We start from the raw sequence: 27,054 nt of genomic DNA, 5'->3' as shown, positions 1-27,054 counted from the left end.
CTAACAGCTTGTGCTAATCATTGGCTCAGATGCCTCGGTCTTGGAGTTGTTTGTGTTCAATTTAATTTTTTCATTTTGCTCTGTGGCTGCAGTTATTTCTGATAGCTGTTCAGGTGAGTGTTGGGCTTTCACTTTAAACACATCCCACTTCTCAGGAATCAGGCCTTTTTTGAAGAGCACAGAAGCCAGGTAGGAGAAAACCAAGATGGCTGCAATTGCAGACAGCATGGAGATGGTCTTGACTGGAGCATACTGGACATAAACACCATCCTCAAGAGTGCATCCTGGGAAGTGTAGGACTGGTGCTAATCCAAGTGAAATTTCTCCACTCAGCAGTCTTAACACCAATCCCACAAGAAAACCCAGAACTGCTCCATATCCGTTGGAGATGTTGAAGAAGAGGACGCAGACGAGTTGAGGGAAAACGAGGATGTACGTTAATTCACCACCAAGAAACCAAAACAAGATGACGCTGTTTGTCAGGGTGGTGAGTGATGTACCAACCAGGCCCACTACCACCACAGCAGCACGGATCACCCACTGTAGCTCTCTGTCTGAAGCCTGGAGAAGAACAAATCAAGACAAATAAACATGTTTACAGCCTGATTAAACATTGGTCTAAAAAGCTTGTGTTTTTATCAATATATCTCTATTTTCTATCTATACATTGTATAGAGGGTTCACATTTATAACTGATCTCTGTTGATGTTATGAAGGATTATACAGTTTATATAAGGCAGACATAGTAGATATGACTGATGGGTGGGCGCAGTGTAGCTATTTGTCTAGAGGTGTTGTTGACCTTATTGTAAGGTATTACGGAAGTAAAACATTACCATCCATTCTGTTCTGCACTCTTTTCCCCAAATTTAAAATTGATGTCATACCCAGCAACTTGACACATACCAATGAGGTCAGCTTTTTTGTTGTGATTCAACAAATAAAACATATGCTTGATTACTACCTGAGGCCTCAGGACGCCCTTGTATATGTTGACAGTGAAGACAGAAGATGCTGAAAGCAAAGCGGAGTCAGCAGATGACATCACAGCCGCCGCCACACATCCAATACCGATTATGGAGATGTAAGATGGAGTGAGGTGCTGCAGGACAAAGGGAAGAACAAGAGCTGCTTCCCCACGTTCATAAGGAGATGGAGAACCATAGGTCGTCAAGTTCCAATCTGAGACATACAGGCAAAAGAAGACTTAAAAACTGCCACATTTTAAATGAGGAAACTGCTTGTAAGAAACCAGTAGATATCTATTCATTGAAATTGCACATTTACACATGTATTTCTTTTTTTTAATTGGGTCTTGAGTCTGATTCACAAAATCTAGCTTGGTGAGTAAGTTAGCAAACATGGAAATATAATCAAACGTAAATTGACCTCATCATTAATGCCAGATTTTGTTACCAGTACATTGTACTCAACTTTTGTTCAATAATTACATTATTATTATATTATATTAAGTCACACTACAAGGAAAGTTCTACCCATAGCTTCAGTCTACGTCTACATCTTTCGTTTGATTTATATCAGCAACAATAGGATGAATGCTAATAAATGATATACAATGATGGTCCCCAGATGATAAATCACAACTTTACTTAACACATTTTTTTCATCATTCATTCATATTTTATCTGTTTATTTATTAATTAACCTCTGAAAACTTGATAACCTCCTCATTAGTTCAAGCTAAACTTTGTTATGTTACTTAGAACAGGATTCACATAAAATGAACATCCCTAGTTTTAGCTGTTACACCTTGAAAGACTGCCTGTATAAAGCATCAAACAATATGTAGTTTACCTAACATTTTGTCATGCCTTGTCATCTTGATATATACTGTAACTGAGTCAAGATGAGCAAGTAAAACAAAGTCACAAGGTGGGTGTTCAATTACTATTACTCGAGCCTTGGACTTTTATGAAAGTTGTTAGTTCATTTACACTGTTGCAAAAATACAAACACATCTGACTACTTTTCTATATCTTGAAGTTTTAACATATGTTGCATTTTTGACATGAAATGTTCTCACAAAGAGGAGAAAAACTTTGTTACCTGTGGATGCAGCTGCTGCTCCAATCAGTATAGGAGGTATAACAAACAAAAAAATGCTGAAACCAGCGACAATGCAAGTGATCTTGGCTGTGGCTGTAGAAGAAGCTGACAAGGTCCTCTGGTGAAAGCACTGATATCACTGACAGCTTCATGTAAATGGGTGAAGTATCCCTTTAAGGGGAAAATACGGAGGCACGGAGCGCTGAGCTATTTTTTTTTTCATAGTGAGGACGGACGATAGGCTGACGTCTACTTTATAATGCTTTGCGATCTACCCACACTGCCGATTGACTGGTAGATCGTGATTGATGTATTGAGCACCCCTGTTATAGATCTTTCTCTCAGGTTGAGATGTTAGACATTATATGATTTGAAGTGAAGTTGATTTTTATTTGTATTTTGTACTTTTTTACATCATTGCAATAATGACCGTTTAATGTAAGGCACTTGGCCTCTAAGGTTGCCATGGTTAAGGTGGTGGTGCACACTGTATACATGTGATGCCTTGAAACTGACAATTTTTTTAAGATGTTTTTTTCACAAAGAGGAGAAAAACTTTATTACCTGTGGATGCAGCTGCTGCTCCGACCAGTATAGGAGGTATAGCAAACAAAAAAATGTTGAAACCAGCGATAAGGCAAGTGATCTTGGCTGTGGCTGTTGAAGAAGCTGACAAGGTCCTCTGGTGAACACATTGATATCCCAGACTCCCCAGTGCCTTAAAATCAGAGAGAGTGTTGTTAATTTTTAGCAGGATAGAAAGATGTAGCAGGATTTTTTTCAGGTGTTGCATCCCGTATTGTAAAGCTGTAAAACATATGTCTGTCATAGATAATGGACCCATTTAGAATTTTAAAGACTCCTCAAACTATAGACTATAAACATAATTTGATTTCCTTTAACTTTGCCAATAATGCTATCAGAGAAAGGTGTCCGAAAACCACCTCTCTGATTCTTAAATTACAATTGAAAGCAGTCTATTGATCAATACATGTTACACAAGATATAATTAAGTGGATAGCTTACTGTAGACTGTCAATACATTAGTGCTTATTAAATATGCCTCAAGAGAGTTTGTTCTCCGTTTTTTTTCCTTTGGATCCTGTCTGAAAGAAGGTATGCACTGAACAATATATTTTGTACCTCATAAGTCCTTCTCTGAGAGCACCGACTTCTATTTGTGGAGTGGCTGAAGATATTCCTTCTACATATTTGTTACAGGTCTACAGTAAAGTGCATTTGATAGTGGTCATTTTGTGGCTTCCTTACGAAGAATAAGAAATCGTCAATAATCCTCCAGGTCATTTTTAGCTCTGGTGTTCCAATCCAGGGAGCATGTAAAGTGTTGTTCATCAATGTTTGGCTAATGTCCAAGGTGGAAGGGTTCATCAAAACAAAGGGAACACTGACCCACTGTAGAAATACATAAAACATAAATGATAAACATAGAAAGGTGGTCACTTATTAATTTTACTGTCTAAGAAACAAAATCCAATAACAAAAAAGAAAGAAACCACAACTTTATACTCACCAACCCCATGAAAATGAGTACAAGCTGTATAATATCTGTATATGCTACAGAGTAGAGACCTCCCAGAAGTGTGTAGACAATGGCAACAGTAGCAGAAATCCAGATGCAAACGGCAAATGGTACATCCAACACCACATTCATAATTCCTCCTACGAAAATCATAGTTCAGTCAGGACCACTTTGTCAAAATGGATACATCAATGCAATTATTTATTTATATTTGGCGGTATGGCTCTGAGCATCTCCCTGCCCTTCCACGCAATTACGTGAAAAGCTATAAAGCAGCACAACCACCAAGAGCAAGCATCAATGACAAGCATGACATTGGCTGCACTTACATGGACACAAATAATCGAACTAAAAGCCTGATCCCAATAAAAACGCTGCATGGAAACATGTCAATTAGAACCAACTGACCCGATCAGGCTCTTTTGGAAAGAGATTTCTTTCTGAGAGCCATCAGAGCCTAATGTTTACAGTTCATGATCAGAGTGCAGAACTTCATGAATGATTAACATGTTATTAGAAAGTTTTGTCGCTTTCTTGATTGGTTAACTCCATGGCAACTAGCCTGTCCCACTTGTCTCGTTTGGATTGTCTTTGTCTTTTGTGTTAATGTATCGTATTCATGCCTTTCATCGATACGATTTCATATTGACGATTTCATATGACCTTGTTTTATACAAATATTATATCACGGTATAAGAGTACACTTTGAAGAGACAGTGAGCGCCTTTCCCAGCAACCTACAGTAACGTCTCTGACATCAACATTGTAAATGGTTCATTCATAAAATATCAATGTTGTTGCGCTACCATTAAAATTAATTTGCTATGTCTGTCAAAAAAAACATTTTACCGTCAGCTGAGACAAATGATAATGCAGTGTTAATAAAAGTGAACCCAGAACTAATTTTAAAGTGATGTCGACAAGTGGCAGCATGTCATTCACATTTAATGTATCTTTACAGTTTGTCATTAATGCTAGTAGAATATTTAATTCAATAATGAAACATTTAAGATGACATTTAGACAGCCAAAACTTTTACATGAACTATAGCAAGTTCTCGAAATGGTTCAAGTGTCTGAAAGTCGCCTATATTACAAACTTAACATTATTTTTAAAGTATGAGGAAATATATCCCCCATTTTCATGGTTTAAAACAAAGTAGAGTTTAACATTTTTACGGGTCATTTTTCATGATTGTTTACAAACACAGGCTGAAATGTCATCTTCATCTGATGTTTTCAGCCGAAATGACAGGTGGGACCCGTCTGTGCATGTCACAGTGGTTTTATTCTGGTGCCGATGCATGAACACGCACAGCATAATCTGATCATGTTATTAAGCAGTGAAATCAAAATCCCCAATTGGATGTAACAACAGCCATTGATTAAGCCAGAATAGCATAAATTGAAGAGCGGGGGAGGAGGAGGGTTTCAAATTCTTTAATTAGTCTGACTGTATTTAAATTTGTTGTATGCTTCCATTGGGCTCAACAGTGTGGTTCCGAAAGTAGAAATCCCATCCACAAATCAAGTCTGCTTAGAGCTACATATATCTTGGTATTTTAATTGATGAGTCACTTTCTTTTACTCCTCACATTCAGCAGCTGGTAAAAAAGGTTAAAGCTTTAGAAAAAAATCTTGCCTCTCTTTTGAATTTAAGATGAGGCTGTTTGATGTCACTTTTATGTCTGCACTGGATTATGGCAAAGTTTTAGACATGCACGCCAAACCACAAAGCTTTGACGCTTTGGACATTGTTTAAAAAGGTTCAGGGATTTATTTGTTCCAAACAAAAAAGTCGGAACTGAACTGGGGAAAAAGATTGATTATGTTGTCCTACTTCCCTCTTCTTGCAAACACAGCTCACACCTACTTCGCAATGTATGACAATTCATTCAGAATTCTAAATACTACCGCCTCCACAAGGTTAACGCCATCCAAGGCTAACTCCCCTGTGGAAGACACAAGTTCATGTCAATGTAATCAAAAAACATGGTTTATTTGTGATATTGGGGGAAAAACTACAATTCCCAATATCACAAGAGTGTAAAAGCAACACCTCTTGTTCATGGAGCTTGCTGTTACCATGGAAATGTTTTCAGCCTCTCTCCACTGTTTAGGAACAGATACTTCTGCTAGCAGACACAAGTTTTGTAACAATTAAGGGTTTGAATATGAAAATGAACTTCCTGAAACAGGGCCATGAAAAAGCAGGAAATCACTGGTGAGCGCTATTAAAAGTCTACAGGATTTTGCATACTTGTAAACATTTATTGCATTAGACATATTTAAGCAACATATTACACATATATCTGAAAGTAACATGCTTACAAACAAGTACCTAAACCAATTAGTGTTGGGGGTATCCAGATCACATCAGCAAAAACTGAAACCAGGCCCAGTCCAGCTGTTAATGCTTTTCCATACTTCATTTTGAAAGGGTCCAGCATCGTCACACAGCATCTATCCCTCATTGGCTTGGAAAATATAAATCCAGCTGAATTAAAACAATTACAAAAAAAAAGAAGAACACAACTTAGTGAGAACAAAAAATGGTTATGAATGTCATTGAATTCTCTAAATTCTGAATGACCACCATAGTAAATGTTTAAGTACTGGGTGCGATCCATATTTTGCAAGCCCAGGTCAAATAGGTTGATTGTCAAAAGAAGCCTTACATGAGATCACGGATGACTTTGTGCATGAATATGTATGTCCAACACCCAACTGATAAAGAAAACCCAGCAATGCCTCTTCTTTCAGAGGACCCTTAGACACAGTTGACTTCCTTGTGATCTTCTGAGGACCTTCCCTTAAGCATATTCAGAATAATTTGTCCCAAGGCCCAGCATGGACTTGACCCAAAAAGGTCTCTTGGAACTTCCAGGAGAATTGGTAACAACTACTTTCAGCTTTAACAGGAACTGGTGCAAAAGGGCCGTTAATAGCATAATTCAATTTTGTCCTCAGGCTTGGAGCCCTTACAGTCTTTGGACTGGGTAAAGGGCTTGTTGTGAATAGTAACACAGTTAGAGTGTCAAAGCCGCACAGATCCACAGTTAAATAAACAGTAGCTGTAGTATAGTCTTAGTGGAACACCAAGAGCTAAGATAGACCAGGAAAGTTACCAGGAACTCTGAGGTAGAACTCAGAGTTCTACCTCAGAGTAGAACTGAGGAGATTTTCTTGAATTGAGAGAGTCAAAAACAGCAGTCTGAAATGTTTCTTTAGAGAGTACTTCAAAAGGTTATCTTGTAGAGGTGAGTATCACAACAGCACATGTAGCCACTTGTAGAACCACCTGTACGGTTGCAGGACTTCAAAGAAAAAGCTACCTATCTTTTCAGTTCAGTTCAGAAGATTCAAAGAAATGTCCTGTGTGATGACTAATGCTACTACTAAACTAAGGGGAGGAGAAGGGATGCAAATGTGCTTGCAAATGCAGCACGCAGAGGGAGCAGAGTAGCATTGGCAGGCTAGAGCAGTTTTAATAAGGTGGCATAAAATATATTTGCTCAATAGGATGCTTTCAGTAGATCTGCTGGCCGTCAGCTAATTAGGCTTGCCTGAGATAAGCACACATGAACTCTGGCACAATAATATAGCATGACACCATGGCCTGCCTAAACTAATGCAAGGCTCCATATTATACCAGGACACATGTGACTTTGTTGACAGACAATACTCATCCTGTGAGTGTAAAAGATTGATCTGCAATGTTAAACCATTAACATTGATGGTAAGGAATAATTACATAGAACAATAGACAACACCTTTCTTCTTTAACCTGAATATATTCAGGTGAACATCATTAGGTAATGTATTTTTGGTAGTGCAAGTTGCAATTATATCAAAATAAAATTTTCACAAAATAAGCAGAATAACAGTTGCAACACACTATTCAAGCTCATTATAAGTCAGACTATAACTGTCTGTATGTTGGTTTTTTTTGTGCTCACAAACAGATGGCTGCCCTTTAACAAGAAAAAACGTCTTCAATTTCTCTTCCCCCCAAGATGTCGAAAATGTTTGAATTAGCCTAGATAAGAATCAGTCCCTGTAAAATGATACTGCACATCTTTTTGTGTAGCTCATAATGATTGTCAGTCAATCAAATATGCAGCAACCTGTCAGATTTTATTTCAAACTCTTACCAATAATAAAAGATAAACTGTATGCTGTCACCATCACTAATGCCAAGGTTAATCCCATGGAAGGCGTGTACACCATCTCAGCAGTGCCAACAATGACACATCCTCCGACCCACGTAGCTGCAGGATGAAAATACAATCAGTAAATACTTTTTTATGACAACGGCAGCTATTTTAACAGAGAAGAGGTTTGATGATATTTAATCATCACTGAATACTTTGGTGATGACTTGATTACACTATGTTGTAAAAAAAAAAAAAAAAGGCAGCAATCTTTTCATTTTGTGTAAGTACTAATTTTTGTAAAGTTCACAAAAATTTCCCAACACACTTGACAAAGGTTCAAAGGGACCAAAACATTCTAAATTGTTCTTGTGAATTGGTGATCCTTAGTAAGGTTAGTGTGTGGAGTTTTTTTATTTTCTTTGTGCCAGGATTATTTCCTATGAACCTTCTTCATGAGAACTTCTTCAACAGCACTTCTTTGATGACATGAATAAAAATGTCTCAGAGTTTATGTCATGGTTTCGTTTAGGTTATATTTCAGAGTTTTGAGTTCGGTTTTATTTATTCCCCAGTGTTTTTCCGTGTAACTGTGTTCCCGGCCTCTCTGGTTTCCCTCCGGTGTTGATTGTTTCATAGTCTTGTGTTTATTTTAGTCTTCAGTGTGTTTCCATGTGTCCTCCTATGTTACCTGTACGTTTATTTCCTGTGTTATGTTTTAAGTCTAGACTTTAGTGTTTCCTGTTTTATTTTGTATATCTGGTTTTGGTGGTGTTGTCTGTTTTGGGTTTTGTCATTGTATTTGTCCTCTAGCGTTCCTGTCTTGTGTTTTTTGTTCCTTGTGTTTGATTGCCCTGATTGTCCTCACCTGTCTGATTAGTCTCACCTGCGTCTGATTACCCCATGTCTATTTAATCTCTGTGTTTTCTGAGTGTCTTGTCGGTTCATTGCAGTTTGTCTTTTATCCTGTGGTTCATCTCTCTCCCTGTTTTCTGCCTGCTATTGTGACAGTTTATTTGGAATAAAAAACCAAGAATAAGGATGGCATGCCACAGCCTAAATCAACTGGGGAAATGGGGATACCCATTTTAACCTTTAACCAATTTTCATAAACGTTGAAATTATTTGTTGATCCCCCTCTTCTCCTTCAGCCTTGTTATTATCAGCTCTATTAGCTGTGCGTCCAGACTTGTTAGTCAATCTTTTGGTAAATTACACAATATTTGGTCTCAGTTAGAAAACATGTCATGGCTGGTGAGCTTTCTCTCTTAAAACCATTCTGTTGATGATTGGTTTGTATAAGGAATTCATATATTCAAGATTGATTGATCATAATTTCAGCTGGTCTAAAAGAAATCCAATATGACTAGTCACACTTCTTTTAATATTTAAGGTTGCATACAGTTGTGAAACAAAACAATCCATATATCCTCATATCTGAAGATCAGTTGCAGGATTTATCGACACCAACAAAGTATAGAAAAGGAAACAACATATGGTTTCATCTGTCAGTCTGCAACAGGAAATACGTTTCAGAATCCTTCTTTCCAGTTATTGAGTTGAGTTTTCTGTTCATTTCTGTTTACCCTCATGTTTCATGTCTTGTGTTTGTGTTTTACTTTGATCACTTACCCTGTGTCTCGTTTCAGGTCTGTTGGCTGCATGCCCTTCCCCCAGTGTTTCCCGCTCTGCTGATTACCTGATGTGTCTCACCTGTGTCTTGTTAACTCCACCTCCCTTTCAGTATATAGTCTCTGTGTTCCCCTCACTCCATACCAGTTTGTCTTGTTCCTTCTGTCAGCATCCCAGCATTATTTCTGTCTTTATTTACCCTTTATTCTATTTCTCACTGTTTGTACATGTGGGAAGAGTCACCCAGGCTCTTTCTCACTAGATTCCTTCTCAGCCTTGGGAGATGGGTAAATAGTCACGTAGGGTCTTTTTCTCAAACAAGGAGATAGATCGTGCCCTGCCAGGTGGGTAGTGGCCCTATGTGATGATAGGGAAGTGCCCTGTGTAGTGTGATGGAAATGTGTAAGTATTCATGTTTGCCTTTTCTCGGGGCCTCATTCTCTCCTCACCGTATGAGAGAGGGGTCTTTGAACGCTGATTCTGCCTTCAAATAAATGTTCATTGAGACCAGATCGATCTTGGGGTTCTTTTATGAATAGATCTTCTCACTCTTTATTTTCACTCTTTGGTATTGGAAAAAAATCCACAACACCTTCAAATCAAAACAAACGAGCACAGAATAATTTGATGAAACGTTAATTTAGAATTTCAGAATTCTTCTTTCGAGTTATTGTAATTACCAATAATGTCCACATTCAAGTTACATGCTGTAACAACAGATCACAAAGACAATTAAAACCGTGAGAGGGTGGGGCTTTCCCATGTCATCACACCTGTTGGTGCTCAGGCCCTCATAATTCTTAGAGTTTCAAGAGGCTCCTCCCCCCCCTTGTTAGTGCTGTGGCCGAAATAAATTAGACTTGAATTGTTTTTAGGTCCCTAGATGAAACATACTGCTAAGTAACTAAATCAACAGAGAAAACATGTTCAGTAAAGAAGACACAGAAAGAGGAGGGGCATGCAGGTGTGTGTATGAAGAGACAAGTGTACGTACATTTGAAACCAAATAATTACATACACACAAATGTAAACACAAATACATTTTTTTTCTGAATATCGCAAGACTTTCGGGACAATTCTATCGAATACTAAAGAAGTGTATGTATACTTCTGACTTTAATGAAAGTAATTAAAAAAATACATAATTCTCTTTATTCTGACATTTCACAAATATGTTAATATTTATTGATCTAAAATAAAAAAGGTTTACTCTGATTTGATGTTTGAAAGTAAAGAAAAAATGTAATTTGTGTTTTTTTCTGATGTAAATATCTGGTTTCAACTGTCGGTGTGTGGGGAGCCAGACACCTGGACAAAATTGGATCAAGATGAATAGAAACTTTTTTAACTTTCCAAAATATGTTATTGTGTCTGCCTTTCCTGCTTTCCTAACTATTAAAAAACACATTAAGTGTACAGTGTTACAATGAAGACATTTAGGCAATACTATGTTTTCACATTCAGTTCTGCTAATGAATCCCCTTCTTATTAAAGACTCAAGTTATCGTGGACAATTTGAATGAATATTGAAGCCATTGACTTTAACACCTCCCAATTTAAATGTGAAAGGCCCTCATAATGTGCTTCTCCTTGCTGCAGCTGTCATCCTACATTTTGTAAGTTGCGTTCTACTCACCTGTCATTGTGAAGATTCCCACCATCAAGCTAATTCTCCTATTTCCCAGAAGAGCCATATCCATTCCAGTTGCTGCACTTTTCTTTTGTTCCCTTTTGGACTTGAAAGAAGCCCAGATGCCGGTTCCCAGAACCAGCAGGTAAAAGAACACCATTGCTATCACTCCTGGGATGTTGACAGCCATGATAAAAATGTTTGACTTGCTTTAACCAGAGGCTGATGTTTGCTTCAGCTGTTTTTTCTGTAGAAGTCACTTAGTCAGACTAACAGGTTTTACAACTTAAATGCTAATCAGGGCGTGGTTACACTATAAAAAACCGTGCCAATAAATACCATGCCCAAGCACATTTCAATGCTACACAATGCTGACAGCCTTCATTATGGAGAAATCCAGAGTTGTATAGCCAAATCTGGCTTGCTAGTGACGCTCTCACGCACTTCTTGAAAAAGTTGCTGGACTACATTCATTTTACACATTAGCACTTTCCCCGCCAGAGAATTCCAGAACAGTTTCCAACCAGCGTGGTGTTTTTAAAACCCACAGAATATTTTGTTCTCTGTGGATGTAAATAATGAATACATCACAAAAAACTATTTTATTCTAGCTTTATTCATTCTTTTTTCATCACCACTTGAATATGAGCCATCTTCACAAAAAAAACAACATTCCGGACAAAAAGCTGAGAAAACAGCAAATTGTCAAATCAATAAAAATGATGATGTAATTTGTGATGTAGATAATGAAATATATTAGGTTTAGAAATAAACTTTGATTGATTGATCCCTGTCCCTCGTCTTGCACACATCCACCGCTGGCATGTCCGCAACCCAAATTAGAATGAGCTGAGATTGTTAGGGAGAGATTAAGAGCTACTGCCTGCAACCTGGATGATTTTGTTGTTGCTAGCAGCAGTGTTAAAAACAGCCATGTTTTTAAGGCCCTGCCAAGCTGAGCGTAGGTTCCCCTGCATGAATTTTTCCTCCACTTTGTTCATGTACTTTAGCCTTGCAGTATTTATGGCACGCTTGACTTCTCTGTTGACTTCCTTTTTCTCTATTTCGAAGCCAATTTTTTATGTTGAGGATCTCCTTGAGCTCTTTCGTGATCCACAGTTTATTGTTGGGGAAGATTGTGACTGTTTTGGAGGGGATGATGTCGTCCACATTGTGCCAGAATTCGTGTCAGCTGATCTCACGCAAGCCTTATCAGCTGATGACCATCTGATCTGCTGAAAGCATCCTATTTGCCAAATCAGAATCAGAAAATAGTTCTTATACCACCTCATTTAAACTGCTCTAGCCTGTCCTACTCTGCTCCCTTTGCATATCACATTTGCAACCCTCCCTCTCCCCTGCTCCTCCTTTTATGCTATTGTCATGCTTGTCATCAACACTTTCTCTGGGGGGTTTGCTGATTGATTGATCCCTGCTTTATAGCTTTCCTTGTATGCACGGGAAGGGCAGGAATGTATGCTGTTCGTGCCTAATGCTTTCTACATAAGCACATGGAAGGGCAGGGTGATCCCTCAAATAATTGCGTCAAAGTATCCATGTTAAAAAAGTGGTTCTGACTGAACTGTATTTCTGGTTTCTTTTAAACCCATGAAGGTTTAGCACTTAGGCTAATGACACATAGCATGACACATAGGCTAAATGATTAAAGTCACTCAATTGTAAACTGTTACTATTATAACAGTTTAACTATCATTAAAATCTACAGCAAAGCTGTATGGAGAAGAATCCTTGTTTTTTTGGAGACCATATATGCCACAAACCATGATCTCAAGTGTGACATTATTTAAACTGTCAGATTATAATACTTTAGAGATAATTTGATAATTTTTCATGGACTTATATTTCTTTCCCGTACACGGTTACCACACAAGACAAGAAGACTACTAATAGTGAAACAGGACCACATGCAAAGATCTCTTTAAGGCCGACTTTTCCTCATCTGAAAACCTTGAGCAAAATCCTCAATATCCACACCACAGTTAAAACCAGGGCACAAACAAGGTACTATTCTAGGTACCCTGACATTGAGCCACTGTCATGGATTTTCCTATTTGAGTTGGATTTCAGTGTTTTGTGTGTTACAAGAAACCTTTATGAACACAATTTTGAAGAAATCTATTAAGGAATTTATTCCCAGATGTTTGCAACATTCCCTTAATATGTGCTGAAACACAAGCATATTACACCTATCCTGCACTCATTACACTTGCTTCCCTTCTCACTCAGGATCAAATATAAAATCACATTACTTACCCATAAATGCATACACAGCAATGCCCCTCTATACCTTAAAGAACTACTCTCCCCACAAACCCACATAAGACACCTCTGATCTGCCCCAACCAACTGCCTCCAAACCCCCAGGACTAAGCTCTGCTAAATGGGGGACAGAGTCTTGTCTTCTGCTGGTCCATGTCTGTGGAATGCTCTTCAGGATCAACTGAGGGCCCAACAGCCACTGGACTCCTTTAAAAGGGATCTGAAAACGTTCCTCTTCGTCAAACTCCAAATTGACTGCAACACCCATAACCAACAGGGTATTATATTTCTGTCCAGCAGTAAATTTCAAAAAGAAGAAGCCTTTTGGATAATGTGAAAATGTCTGTTTTGAAGACAAGCTTCAACTTCCTTAAAAAACTAAATCCACAAACTGCATTGTCAACAGGGCCTGACAATATCAGCACATTTAATGTAGGACTTGTTTTGTGAATGGGATTTGTTTTTGAATAGAGATATACACTTAAACAATTAAGATAACATTTAATCAGTTTTTCCAAATGGTTGGGGGTGGCTCAATAAAGAATTTGTAAATTATAATGCAAGAATGGAAACACAGCACACACATGAGCACTAACAGCTTGTGCTAATCATTGGCTCAGATGCCTCGGTCTTGGAGTTGTTTGTGTTCAATTTAATTTTTTCATTTTGCTCTGTGGCTGCAGTTATTTCTGATAGCTGTTCAGGTGAGTGTTGGGCTTTCACTTTAAACACATCCCACTTCTCAGGAATCAGGCCTTTGTTGAAGAGCACAGAAGCCAGGTAGGAGAAAACCAAGATGGTAGCAATTACAGACAGCATTGAGATGGTCTTGACTGGAGCATACTGGACATAAACGCCATTCTCAAGAGTGCATCCTGGGAAATGTAGGACTGGTGCTAATCCAAGTGATGGGTCTCCACTCAGCAGTTTTAACACCAATCCCACAAGAAAACCCAGAACTGCTCCATAACCGTTGGAGATGTTGAAGAAGAGGACGCAGACGAGTTGAGGGAAAATAAAGATGTAGGCTAATTCACCACCAAGAAACCAAAACAACATGATGCTGTTTGTCATGTTGGCGAGTGATGTACCAACCAGGCCCACTACCACCACAACAGCACGGATCACCCACTGTAGCTCTCTGTCTGAAGCCTAGAGAAGAAAGAAAGAACATTAACTATGCCGATTATATTCTGTACTCATCTTTTACTGCTCATTACCTTCTTTACTCTCTTTCTACATGTTTTAGTCATCCTACCACTTGTAATGGTGCCAACTCAAGCAGCAACCACCAATGTTGAAAACATAAGAAATGTGAAGTCTAAAAACCTGCAGTTCATTGAGTGTCTAGCGGGTGCAGAAGCCCCAGAAGCCCTGTTTTTACAGAACATGTTTATAGTCTGGTTAAACATTGGTCCAAAAAGTTCATGTCTTAATTGGTACATATTGTATCTAGGGTACACTTTTTTTTTAATAACTGATCTATTTTCATATTATGAAAGATTATACAGTTTATACAAGGCAGACGTAGTAGATGTGACTGATGGGTGGGCATGGTGTAGCTGTTCGTCTGGATGTTTAACACTCCAGAATGTACCAGAATTCCGCAACTACTAGAACTACCATTAGCAGTCATTTTGACTGCTCGAACATAATTTGTATATAATTTGGATTATCAATAAAAATGATCTAAGAATTAATTTGGTGGAATAGGTAAATATACATCAGCACATTCATTGAAAACTATAATGATTGAGTGTTTTATTTTATTTATTTACACCAAGAGACATCACTCTCTGAACCTGCTCCTCCGTCGGAATCTTCCTCATCAAGGTTCTGAAGCAAGGCTAAAGCCTCCATAGCTGCCATTCTCTTTCTACTTTCATTTTTGTCTCTCTTGGGGTTAGAATAAAACAATAACTAGGTTTTAGCTTCACAGAGCATCAAGAACAAACAGAGCAGGAAAAAGGGCAGGAAAATGTAGCAAATTACACCCCCTGTAAAAAGCATGCAGTCAATTTGACTGCTAATGATAGTTCTAGGTAGTTTTACTCATATCTCATTTTTAATTTTTTCACTCGGAGCAATTCTTTGTACTTAAGAAGCTTTGTGAATTCGGCCCTAGAATTGAAACCACACCATCCATTCTCTTCTGCACTCTTTTCCCAAATTTTAAAATTGATGTTATATCCAGCAGGTTGACACATACCAGTGAGGCCAGCTTTTTTTTGTTGTGATTCAACAATGAAAAAACATATGCATGGTTAGTACCTGAGGCCTCAGAAGGCCCTTGTAGATGTTGACACTGAAGACAGAAGATGCTGACAGCAAAGCTGAGTCTGCAGATGACATCACAGCCGCCGCCACACATCCAATACCGATTATGGAGATGTAAGATGGAGTGAGGTGCTGCAGGACAAAAGGAAGAACAAGAGCTGCTTCCCCACGTTCATAAGGAGATGGAGAACCATAGGTCGTCAAGTTCCAATCTGAGACATACAGGCAAAAAAAGACTTAAAAAAGGTCACATTAATGGTTTTAATTTCCAGACAAACTGCTTCAGTGCTGTGTCAGAACATGTGAAACCTGTAGATACTAGTTGATCTTTGTTCAAAGACTGAGTTGCCAAAACATGGTTTAAGTTGTTGATTTTTTGGAATTGCAAATGTACACATAAATATCCAGACCAGCTCATAGTTAAGCTGCTATAGGCCTAGGCACCATGAACTCTTATCTATCTGTCCCTCTTTCTCTCCATCCGTCAGGGACCCATAGGAAAGAGTCATGGTATCCTAAGAATCATAATACACAGGACACACCATCAGTAGTGTTTGCATTTTTGTCATGATGTTTTATCAACAAAGATGAGAAAAAACTTTCTTACCTGTAGATGCAGCTGCTGCTCCAATCAGTATAGGAGGTATAGCAAACAAAAACATGCTGAAACCAGCAACAAGGCAAGTGATCTTGGCTGTGGCTGTAGAAGAAGCTGACAAGGTCCTCTGGTGAAAGCACTGATATCCCAGACTCCCCAGTGCCTAAAAAATTTAAAAATTAGAGAGACTCTTAATTTTTAGCAGGATAGAAGGACTTAGCAGAATTTCTTTCATGCATTGCATCCCATATGGTAAAGCTTTAAAACATATGCCTGTTATGAATGATGCACCCATTTAGAATTACGACTCCTTAAACTAAACTAAACTAAACTACCGTAAATTCCGGACTATAAGCCGCTACTTTTTGGTCACTGTTTGAACACTGCGGCTTTTACAACGATGCGGCTTATTTATGGATTTTTCTTGCGGGACAATGAGCTTGTGCCGCAAAAACATTTGACTTCGTCACATCGGATCTAAATAATCAGTCACTTTGCGCTTCATGCACGCACCCTCATCATGGAAAACACACGGAGAAATGCATATGATGCAGCTTTCAAGTTAAAGGCGATTGACCTGGCTGTCAAAGAAGCTAACAGAGCTGCTACACGTAAAGTTGACGCTGACAGCGACAACAGAGACTGAGGAAGTGAGTAATGAAGTCATTCTGAGGCAGTGAATGGAGGGACTTTTTCTTGTGAAATGTATGACGATAATCTTTTTCATCAGCCGCGTTACAGACACTGTAACACGATAAAGGATTTCCACTAGGCTTCGTATTTGCGGATGTTACCGGTAGTACGTATTTAATTAAAAGTTAAAACAATGTTTTTGTGTCACGTCTTTCTGTGTAAATAGCTCTTGTTATAACGTGGACACCTGCGGCTTATAATCAAGTGCGGCTTATATATGTACAAATACATTTATTTACTTATTTTTAGCCAGTGCGGCTTATATCCAGGTGCGCTCAATAGTCCGGAATTTACGGAAATTATTCATTGAATTTGCCTTAAGAGAATTGTGTTCTCTCTTATTCTCAAAGAAGGTATCCACTGAACAATATACTCTAAAAAGTACCTCATAAGTCCTTCTCTGAGAGCATCAACCTCTATTTGTGGAGTGGCTGAAGCACAAGAGATTCCTTCCTCTATATTTGTTACAGGTCTACAGTATAGTGCATTTGATAGTGGTCATTTTTTGGTTTCCTTACAAAGAGTAAGAAATCGTCAATAATCCTCCAGGTCATTTTTAGCTCTGGTGTTCCAATCCAGGGAGCATGTAAAGTGTTGTTCGTCAATGTTTGGCTAATGTCCAAGGTGGAAGGGTTCATCAAAACAAAGGGAACACTGACCCACTGTAGAAATACATAAAACACAAATGATAAACATACATAGGATGTCACTTTGCAATGTTCACAATGTCAAAAAAAAAATCAATTTCCAAAAATACAGAAACCATAATCAACTTCATACTCACAGATCCAATGAAAACGAGTATAAGCTGTATAATATCTGTATATGCTACAGAGTAGAGACCTCCCAGAAGTGTGTAGACAATGGCAACAGCAGCAGAAATCCAGATGCAAACAGCAAAAGGTAAATCCAACACCACATTCATGATTCCTCCTATGAAAATCATTGTTTAATTTTTTAACCAGTCTTTCTGTATTTACATGTGTTGTGTGCTTCCTTAGGGCTCAACAGTGTGGTTCCACAAGTAAAAATCCCATCCACAAATTGAGTCTGTTTTATGATACATATATCTTGGTATTATAATTTAGGAGTCTCTTTCTTTTACTCCTCATATTCAGCGGCTGGTAGAAAGGTTAAAGCTTTAGCATAAAATCTTTTGTTTTTGTTTCTTCTTTTTCGATATTTGATATAGTTGTAGTCATGAGTGCTTTGATGCTGGGTCTTGTTGTTTTAGTTTGGGCTGGAGATACCAGACACTCATCCTGTACTCTGAAACAGGATTTGGGGTTAGCAAGGTAACTTCAAGTTTAACCCTGGGTTTTCAATCCTACGAAGTTGGTTCACTCCTTACATTAGTATATCGCCACGGACTCTGGGGGGGAAATATCTAATTATTCGGGTGAAGGAGGCCGTAAAAGTCAGAATCATCCAAGGTTAACTCTCCTGCGGAAGACACAAGTTCATGTCAATGTAATCTTCAGAAAAAACATGGTTTATATTGGGGGAAATAACTACACTACTCAGGATCATAAGAGTGTAAAGGAACATTTCTTATTTGTGGAGCTAGCTGTTACCATGAACATGTTTTCAGCCCCTATGCACTGTTTGGGAACAGATACAGAACTCACAACAATTAAGGATTTGAAAAGGAAAATTAGCTTCTTGAACCAGAGCCGCAAAACTACAGGCAATCACTGGTGAGCACAATAAAAGGTCTGCAGGAATTTGTTTCCTTGTAAACATTTATTGCATTAGACATATTTAAGCAACATATATATATACAGTGCTTTGCGAAAGTATTCGGCCCCCTTGAACTTTTCGACCTTTTGCAACATTTCAGGCATCAAACATAAAGATATAAAACTGTAATTTTTTGTGAAGAATCAACAACAAGTGGGACACAATCATGAAGTGGAACGAAATTTATTGGATATTTCAAACTGTATTAACAAATAAAGAACTGAAAATTGGGCGTGCAAAATTATTCAGCCCCTTTACTTTCAGTGCAGCAAACTCTCTCCAAAAGTTCAGTGAGGATCTCTGAATGATCCAATGTTGACCTAAATGACTAATGATGATAAATAGAATCCACCTGTGTGCAATCAAGTCTCCGTATAAATGCACCTGCTCTGTGATAGTCTCAGAGGTCAGTTTAAAGCACAGAGAGCATCATGAAGAACAAGGAACACACCAGGCAGGTCCGAGATACTGTTGTGGAGAAGTTTAAAGCCGGATTGGGAGACAAAAAGATTTCCCAAACTTTAAACATCCCAAGGAGCACTGTGCAAGCGATAATATTGAAATGGAAGGAGTATCACTCCACTGCAAATCTACAAAGACCCGGCCGTCCCTCTAAACTTTCAGCTCATACAAGGAGAAAACTGATCAGAGATGCTGCCAAAAGGCCCATGATCACTCTGGATGAACTGCAGAAATGTACAGCTGCGGTGGGAGACTCTGTCCACAGGACAACAATCAGTCGTATACTGCACAACTCTGGCCTTTATGGAAGAGTGGCAAGAAGAAAGCCATTTCTTAAAGATATCCATAAAAAGTGTTGTTTAAAGTTTGCCACAAGCCACCTGGGACACACACCAAACATGTGGAAGAAGGTGCTCTGGTCAGACGAAACCAAAATTGAACTTTTTGGCAAAAATGCAAAATGTTATGTTTGGCGTTTAACGCAACACAGCTCATCACCATGAACACACCATCCCCACTGTCAAACATGGTGGTGGCAGCATCAAGGTTTGGGCCTGCTTTTCTTCAGCAGGGTCAGGGAAGCTGGTTAAAATTGATGGGAAGATGGATGGAGCCAAATACAGGACCATTCTGGAAGAAAACCTGATGGAGTCTGCAAAAGACCTGAGACTGGGACAGAGATTTGTCTTCCAACAAGACAATGATCCAAAACATAAAGCAAAATCTACAATGGAGTGGTTCACAAATAAACATATCCAGGTGTTAGAATGGCCAAGTCAAAGTCCAGACCTGAATCCTATCGAGAATCTGTAGAAACAACTGAAAACTGCTGTTCACAAACGCTGTCCATCCAACGTCACTGAGCTCGAGCTGTTTTGCAAGGAGGAATGGGCAAATATTCCAGTCTCTCAATGTGCAAAACTGATAGAGACATACCCCAAGCGACTTACAGCAGTAATCGCAGCAAAAGGTGGTGCTACAAAGTATTAACTTAAGGGGGCTGAATAATTTTGCACGCCCAATTTTTCAGTTTTTCATTTGTAAAAAATGTTTGAAATATCCAATAAGTTTCATTTCACTTCATGATTGTGTCCCACTTGTTGTTGATTCTTCACAAAAAATTACAGTTTTAAATCTTTATGTTTGATGCCTGAAATGTGGCAAAAGGTCGAAAAGTTCAAGGGGGCCGAATACTTTGGCAAGGCACTGTATATACATATACATCTGAAAGTAACATGCTTACAAATAAGTACCTAAACCAATTAGTGTGTTGGGTATCCAGATCACATCAACGAAAAGTGAAACCAGGCCCAGTCCAGCTGTTAGTACTTTTCCATACTTCATTTTGAAAGGGTCCAGCATCGTCACACAGCATCTATCCCTCATTGGCTTCGAAAATATAAATCCAGCTGAATAAAAAAAAAAAGACAGATCACAAATAATGTACTATTTTATACAGGGAATTTCCTTGAGAGAGACAACAGACGACAAAGACAACACTGGCAGCCTCTTCATCTCACTTATAAAAGGTTTACTTATCATAGTTTAGAATCACAGAGTTATCACAATCATGAAGGTTTCTGTTGTTTAGTCACTGGGTTCACTTCTCAGGACATTATAGCTTCTAACTCAATCTGAGGTAGTTTGTTTCAAAATAAAAGTCTGTCATCAATATTTAAACCTGGATCTTTTATTGTGAAGACCTTGTTGCATAAAGAATGTATTTTTTACCGACTGAATGACGTTTCAACGGAGCTAAGTTTAGCGTAGAGGCTGTCTGTCAGGAGTGAAAATAGTGAAAGCTACTCTTCTGACCACTTGTGGGGACTTACGAACGCCTGCCTGAATCCTCTCATGAAGTCAGAGCGGATGCAGGGATTAATTTAACACCATTCACTGTCACAAAGCACTCTGTTATGTTATTTTTATTTACTCGCCACCATGACGGGTAGGTTGAGTAAATTCACCCGTCACTGCAAAAAAAAAAAATCACCCGTATTTGGTGGGTGACGGCCAGGTGCTAATATAGTCTATGAAATGGGGACTATTTCCTCAGTGACTTACACTTTGTTTCAGAAAATATCATCTAACGTCTTCCACCTCTTGGGAGTAATTGCCAAAGTGGGAAATAATTTAACCCTTTGAGTGCCGCATGAGGTGCCTTTTTTCCACTAACCTACATATTAGTGTGGACATTTCAGCCCTCGTTTGAGATTGGTGGGGACATGTCCATACGGTCCCTACACATTTCTATGCTATGTATCCACCACCTGATGAAGAAAACCCAGCAATGCCTCTTCTTCCAGAGGAAACTGAGATGCAATCGACTTCCTTGTGATCTTCTGAAGACGTTTTTAAATGCTGCACGATAGAGAGTATCCTGACATACATCTGTACTGTCTGTTGAAGTCGCTGAACTGCAGAAGAAAAGAAGGATCTTTATTGGATCATCAAAAATGGTTCATAACCAGAATGGTTCCATGGATTATTTATGGAGCCAGAAGAGTCTCATAATGGATAAATGCACACATAAATTAATAAATCCACAAAAAAGGACTCTCAATTGTATTTGGGGACTTGTAAATAAATCGATATTTAAATCCATTTTCAAAGCACATAAATATGCTTCGATCAATATATAAGTTAAAAAAAAATCACATCTATAAATAACAATTTTAAACGTGTGATGCGCACACAAATATTTCTTGTTTTAAATATGTGCAATAATAATTCACTAATGTACAAACCAAGTCATGTATTTGCAATTTTCATCAAATAAGTATTTGGAAGTTGTTACATTGATATATGAATTGTTCAACGCGGAATTTGTCTCAGTACTTTTGATTTGAAAACCTCCCTGCATTTGTGTACAGACTTTTGGGACTCATCTAGCCTGACTTAGATACACAAATGCATTTTTTTTTACATGGGGGTTGTCTGCAGCCAATCATGTCACACTCCTTTACAAACAATCACATGATTGCCTCCCCAAGAGGAGTTTTACATCACAAATATTTATATACGTTTCCAAATCTTTTTTTGTGATTTATTTTTTTCTTATAGCACATTTGTGTTTGCATTGACAATGTATGAATGTACTCCCAGATACATCTGTGAGTCTTTTTTTGTCGTGCTTTTATTCATTTTTATGTGCATTATCCATTATGAGACTGTTCTAGCTATATAATGTTTCGCTGCCCTCTTCTATCCTTCAAAAACATCTGTTTGAGCTGTCCTCACAAACAGGCTTCTACCTATTAGGAGGGGCAAAACATATCCTGGATTTTCCATCTTCTCCATCCTTCCCTTAAGCAGAACTGGAGTAAAAGGGCTGTCAATAGCACAGTTCAGTCTTGTACTCAGGCCTTGAGCCCTTACAGTTTTTGGACTGGGTAAAAGGCTTGTTGTGAATGGGTAAATAAACAGTAGCTGTAGTATTGTCTTGGTTGAACACCAAGAGCCAAGTAGAGAGACACAAAGACACCAGGAACCCTGACGTAGAGCTCTTCGGTTTCTTGTCTTGAGAGAGTCAAAAACAGCAGTCTGAAATTTCTCTTTAGAGAGTAACTTCAAGTTTATCTTGTAGCGATAAGTATCACAACCGTACAAGTGGCCACTTGTAAAAGCAGCTGTACTGTCGCAGGACTCTGAAGGAAAAGCTACCTGTTATCTTTTCAGAAATTAACATCCATCTATGCCTTACTTGCGAGAAGATTTAAAGAAATATCCTTTTTGGAAGTATAGCTGTGTGAGCACACATTCCTGACCTCCCATGCACACAAGGAAATCTATAAATCAAGGAGATAAGCAGCAACTCCCCCCCCCCAGGGCAAGCATCAATAACAAGCATAACATTGATTAAGTCAGAATAGCATAGGAGGAGGTGAGATGCAAATGCAATTGCAGAGGGAAACGCAAACACAATAATATAGCATGACTTAATGGAGTGCTGAAGCACTAACACTGATGGTGAGGAAGAATTAATAGACAATGCCTTTCTTCTTTTACCTGAAAAGTTTTTAAGTGAACACAATTAGGTAGTGTACATTTGGTAGTGTACAGTAAGTTGAAATTGTAAGAAAAAAGGGATATTTTTTTCTTAAAGCAAACAGTAGCAACACATTATTCAAGCTCATAATGATAAGTTAGACTATAACTATTTGTACGTTTTTTACGTGCTTACAAAACAGATGGCCCATTAATCTAATTTTTCTTTTTAAAATCTATTTTCCTTCCACCCCAAGACATCAAAAAGATGTGCAATTTTTAAATTAACCTAGATAAGAATCATTCTTTTTGTGTGGCTCGTAATTATTGTCAGCCAATCAAATATACAGTATCCTGTCAGATTGTACTTCAAACTCTTACCAATAATAAAAGTTGAACAGTATGCTGTCACCATCACGACTGCCAACGTTAATCCCATGGAAGGTGTGTACACCATCTCAGCAGTGCCAACAATTAGGCCTCCTCCGACCCACGTAGCTGCAGGATGAAAATACACTCAGTAAATACTTTTTTATTACAATGACAGCTATTTCAACAGAGAAGAGGTTTGATAATACTTCATCATCACTGATCAACCTTTGGTGGAATTTTTTAGTGATGACTTTATCACACTATGTTGTGGAAAAAAAAAAAAAGGTCAGCAATTTGCTATTTCTAAACAGACTTGACTAAGGTTTAGAGGGACCAAAACATTTCCTTTAGATAGATTTCCTTGGACGTAAACAGGAATATGTTGTAGTGAAAGTGTGGGCTGATAAGAAGGAGGTAGCAATAATGAACTATTATAACCTATGGGACAAACTAGAGCAAAACAAGCTTGGGGAGATTGAAGGGATGAATGGAGGTAACATAATTTGGTGTGGCGATTTAAATGGACATAACACCTTGTGAGGAAGTGAAAGAACAGACATTATCTAATTACAAAGAATTTTGGTGTGTCTGAATGCTGGAAGTACATGAAAGTGGTGTTCACCTATAAAGATTATCCAGCTGAACAAAACGTCTAAGCATCAGAAACATGCGTTTGCCACAGAGTTTATTTTCTGCAATGATCCAAAATCCAATGCAAAAATCCTATTAGCGAATTCTCGTTTGAACCTATGGCGAAGCTACTTGCGGGTTGGCCTACAAAAATACGTCATCACTATTCCAGTCTATAGAAAATTTGTGAATTTTAATCCAGAGACGGTGTCCTTTATTGGGCAAGTGACTATATTTGGTATTTCTGCACACATTACATATGGCTACCCTGCTGTGCCACGGTGAAGTCGAAAAATATGTGGTCCTCACTCAGCCATTCAGAAGCGATCACCCTAAATTACAGATCCAGCCTCTGTGACATTTGACCAATCAGCGGAGACCTGGCGCAAATCCAACTTCCTGTTTCCTCTGAAGTCTGAAAAATGCTAATGTGGCTCGGCTTCTGTACATTTCAGTACAGAACAAAAAAACTAACCATGGTAAGTTGACGAAACTCACATTTTATTGTTGAAAAGTTGGGATAAGTGACAACATCTGTTGTTTGTGGAGGACTTAGTGAAATGGTGTAATTTAGGCATGAAACATGAAGTTATCATATTTGATCATACACCTGATTCACTTAAAAACTAGAGTTAAATGGGTATGTCCATTTTTGGATAATTGCCTGATCCACTGAACAATTTTTATATCCAGCATTTTCTTGACAAAAAAAGCAATACAACTGAGGACAATGTGTTTTCACGATGCCAAAGGTTCTTAATCACACTAGTGATTCAGTGAGAATTTTAACCCATTTCTAGAAATATTAATCCTTGTGTGGTTTTCACATTTTCGTTAGCCAGTGTTTATGGGTCTGTTGGACTTGCTGCATTTAAAAAAAAAACAACAAAAAACAAAACACGTTTATTTAACACAATCAAACAATTTTATGTAAAAATACTCAAGAGATTACAATTACAAGCAACATAAACAACATATATAGTTGATATTTGCCCTTTACCTTTTGGATAGCTGATGCTTAAAGGGATACTTCACCCATTTACATGAAGCTGTGTATCATTAGAAACATGGTAGTAGTGTTGAATGGTCATGAATCCAACCCTCATTTTGCCCTGAGACGAGAAAAACGTGTTTTTCTTTGCTTGAAAGTTTTCTTCATGTGATGCAAAAAGCGTCATATTGCATCACATGAAGAAAACTTCCAGGCAAAAAAAACACATTTTTTTCTCGCACACAAGCCCTCCGCGCTCCCTGAAGAAGACGTCCCTTTTCATTCTGCTAACATTTTGGCTACTTCTTATCGGGCTGACAGTAGCTACTCCTAAATTGGTGCCTGCTGCTGGCTTACGTCTCTCTCCTCTAAGTCCACCTGTACACTCAATGGGACTGCTTCTGCTTCTGCACTTGTCGACGCGGACGGCCCTGCACTTGCCACTACTGCAGTATAACTAAAATGCAAATATATTACTAATTTTGGCCCATTTTGCTGCGTCTACTTGTAGGCTTTTTAGCCTTTTTTGTCTTAGCTTTTCTGTGCCCCCCTTGTATGTTTGTTGTTGATTCTCGTTTTAATTCACACTCAATCCCACCTACTTCTCTCCAACTCCAGGAGGCGCGGGCCGGGCTGGGGCGGGCTGAGAGATTTCATTAGACTAGATCAATGTCCCTCAAGAAAACAACCAATGGGCGGTGTTTCACGGTCGATAAAAAATAATATACATGAATAATAAATAACATGTTATCATTTAGTCATGACAGCCCCGCCCGGCCCAAAGTGTGCAACGGGTACACAAGATGGCCTCTCCATACCTGGTTGTGTTCTACTCACCTGTCATTGTGAAGATTCCCACCACCAAGCTAATTCTCCTATTTCCCAGTAAAGCCATATCCATTCCAGTTGCAGCACTTTTTTTCTGTTCCCTTTTGGACTTGAAAGAAGCCCAGATGCCGGTTCCCAGAACCAGCAGATAAAAGAACACCATTGATATCACTCCTGGGATGTTGACAGCCATGATCAAACTGTTGCTTCAAGCAGAGGCTGTTTGATTCTATTGTTTTTCTATAGTTGTCACTCAGTCGGACTAATAGGTCCTCCCTCTTGTACACTTTTTTTTCCATCCAGTGGTTGGGTTTCATTGCAAAACTATTTCATAACTAAAACCTCCATCAGGGCGTGTTGACACTGGCTGTCTGTGCACAAGCATGCTTCAACCCTAAAGAGTAGTTTGCGTTGCAATCATATTGAGTGCTGTCAGATGATGACCCCTTGGGGATATTTTGTTTTTATGGTATATCTTCTTGAAAAAAGTTTTGGTAGTACAAATCTTCCTGTATTCGTTCAATATGGGTACACTCTGAAGAAGTGATCTTGACGTCAGCAGACTACAATCTATTCTGAGTAGCTATGAACATACTTGAAGAAATGTACATAATATGTAATGTCTCTGAAGCAAAATGTACTGACTTGATCAGCAGTGTAATGAGAGATTGTTCTATATAGATGCTTGACATTCTTAGAGTAAAGGTAATATGATACTCCACACTATGTATAGAGGAATCTAATGAATCCTGGAAGGATTTTGTGACGCATGCTGTGAACAGTATTTAACGGATGTACAGTGATCAATCAACTTGTCTGTCTTACAACCTGCAATAAGTCTCAGTGTGTATGTTAGATCCCCGTGGGTTATGTCGTCTTCTATCATACAGTCTGTTTTATAGATTCAGCGTGGGACATTTAGTTAAACCCCTTACAGGTTTTTATCACAACACAGTTGCCAGAGCAAAACATTGAAATTTTACATATCTGCAAATTTCTGAAACATTGATTAAGAATGTTTTTAAACCAAAAATAAAAATAATTTCTACATTTTTAGAACTAACTGCTTGTGGCACTTTAGGGCATAAGAAAGGGAAATAATGTGGGGTTTTAGCTTCACAAACGACTTTCTGCTTATGAAATAATGTAAAATATTTAAACATGTTTTTAAAAA

The 27,054-nt window shown here is 38.4% G+C and overlaps 2 protein-coding genes across 2 annotated transcripts; both read right to left on the bottom strand.

Moving 5' to 3' along the window:
- On the bottom strand, nt 1-13,570 carry LOC306835657 (high affinity choline transporter 1-like; the record flags this gene model as incomplete). The annotated part of the gene is made up of 9 exons (XM_079362322.1): nt 1-561; nt 965-1,182; nt 2,632-2,785; nt 3,337-3,480; nt 3,599-3,747; nt 5,948-6,103; nt 7,761-7,877; nt 11,029-11,231; nt 13,344-13,570. 9 exons carry the CDS (start codon nt 13,568-13,570, stop codon nt 1-3), a joined length of 1,929 nt encoding a protein of 642 aa, XP_079218448.1.
- Nucleotides 12,993-26,073, bottom strand: LOC306835898 (high affinity choline transporter 1-like; the record flags this gene model as incomplete). The annotated part of the gene is made up of 8 exons (XM_079362682.1): nt 12,993-14,454; nt 15,574-15,791; nt 16,187-16,340; nt 17,389-17,532; nt 17,655-17,803; nt 20,326-20,481; nt 23,441-23,557; nt 25,890-26,073. The coding sequence occupies 8 exons, from the start codon at nt 26,071-26,073 to the stop codon at nt 13,894-13,896; spliced, it is 1,683 nt and encodes a 560-aa protein (XP_079218808.1). The 3' UTR covers nt 12,993-13,893.
- Nucleotides 26,074-27,054: the final 981 nt, after the last annotated feature.

This window comes from Symphodus melops, assembly GCF_947650265.1.
Source record: "Symphodus melops genome assembly, chromosome: 15".
Classification (NCBI taxonomy): Eukaryota; Metazoa; Chordata; class Actinopteri; order Labriformes; family Labridae; genus Symphodus; species Symphodus melops.
The sequence above is the reverse complement of the archived record's forward strand: the minus strand, read 5'-3'. Positions and strand labels throughout refer to the sequence as shown.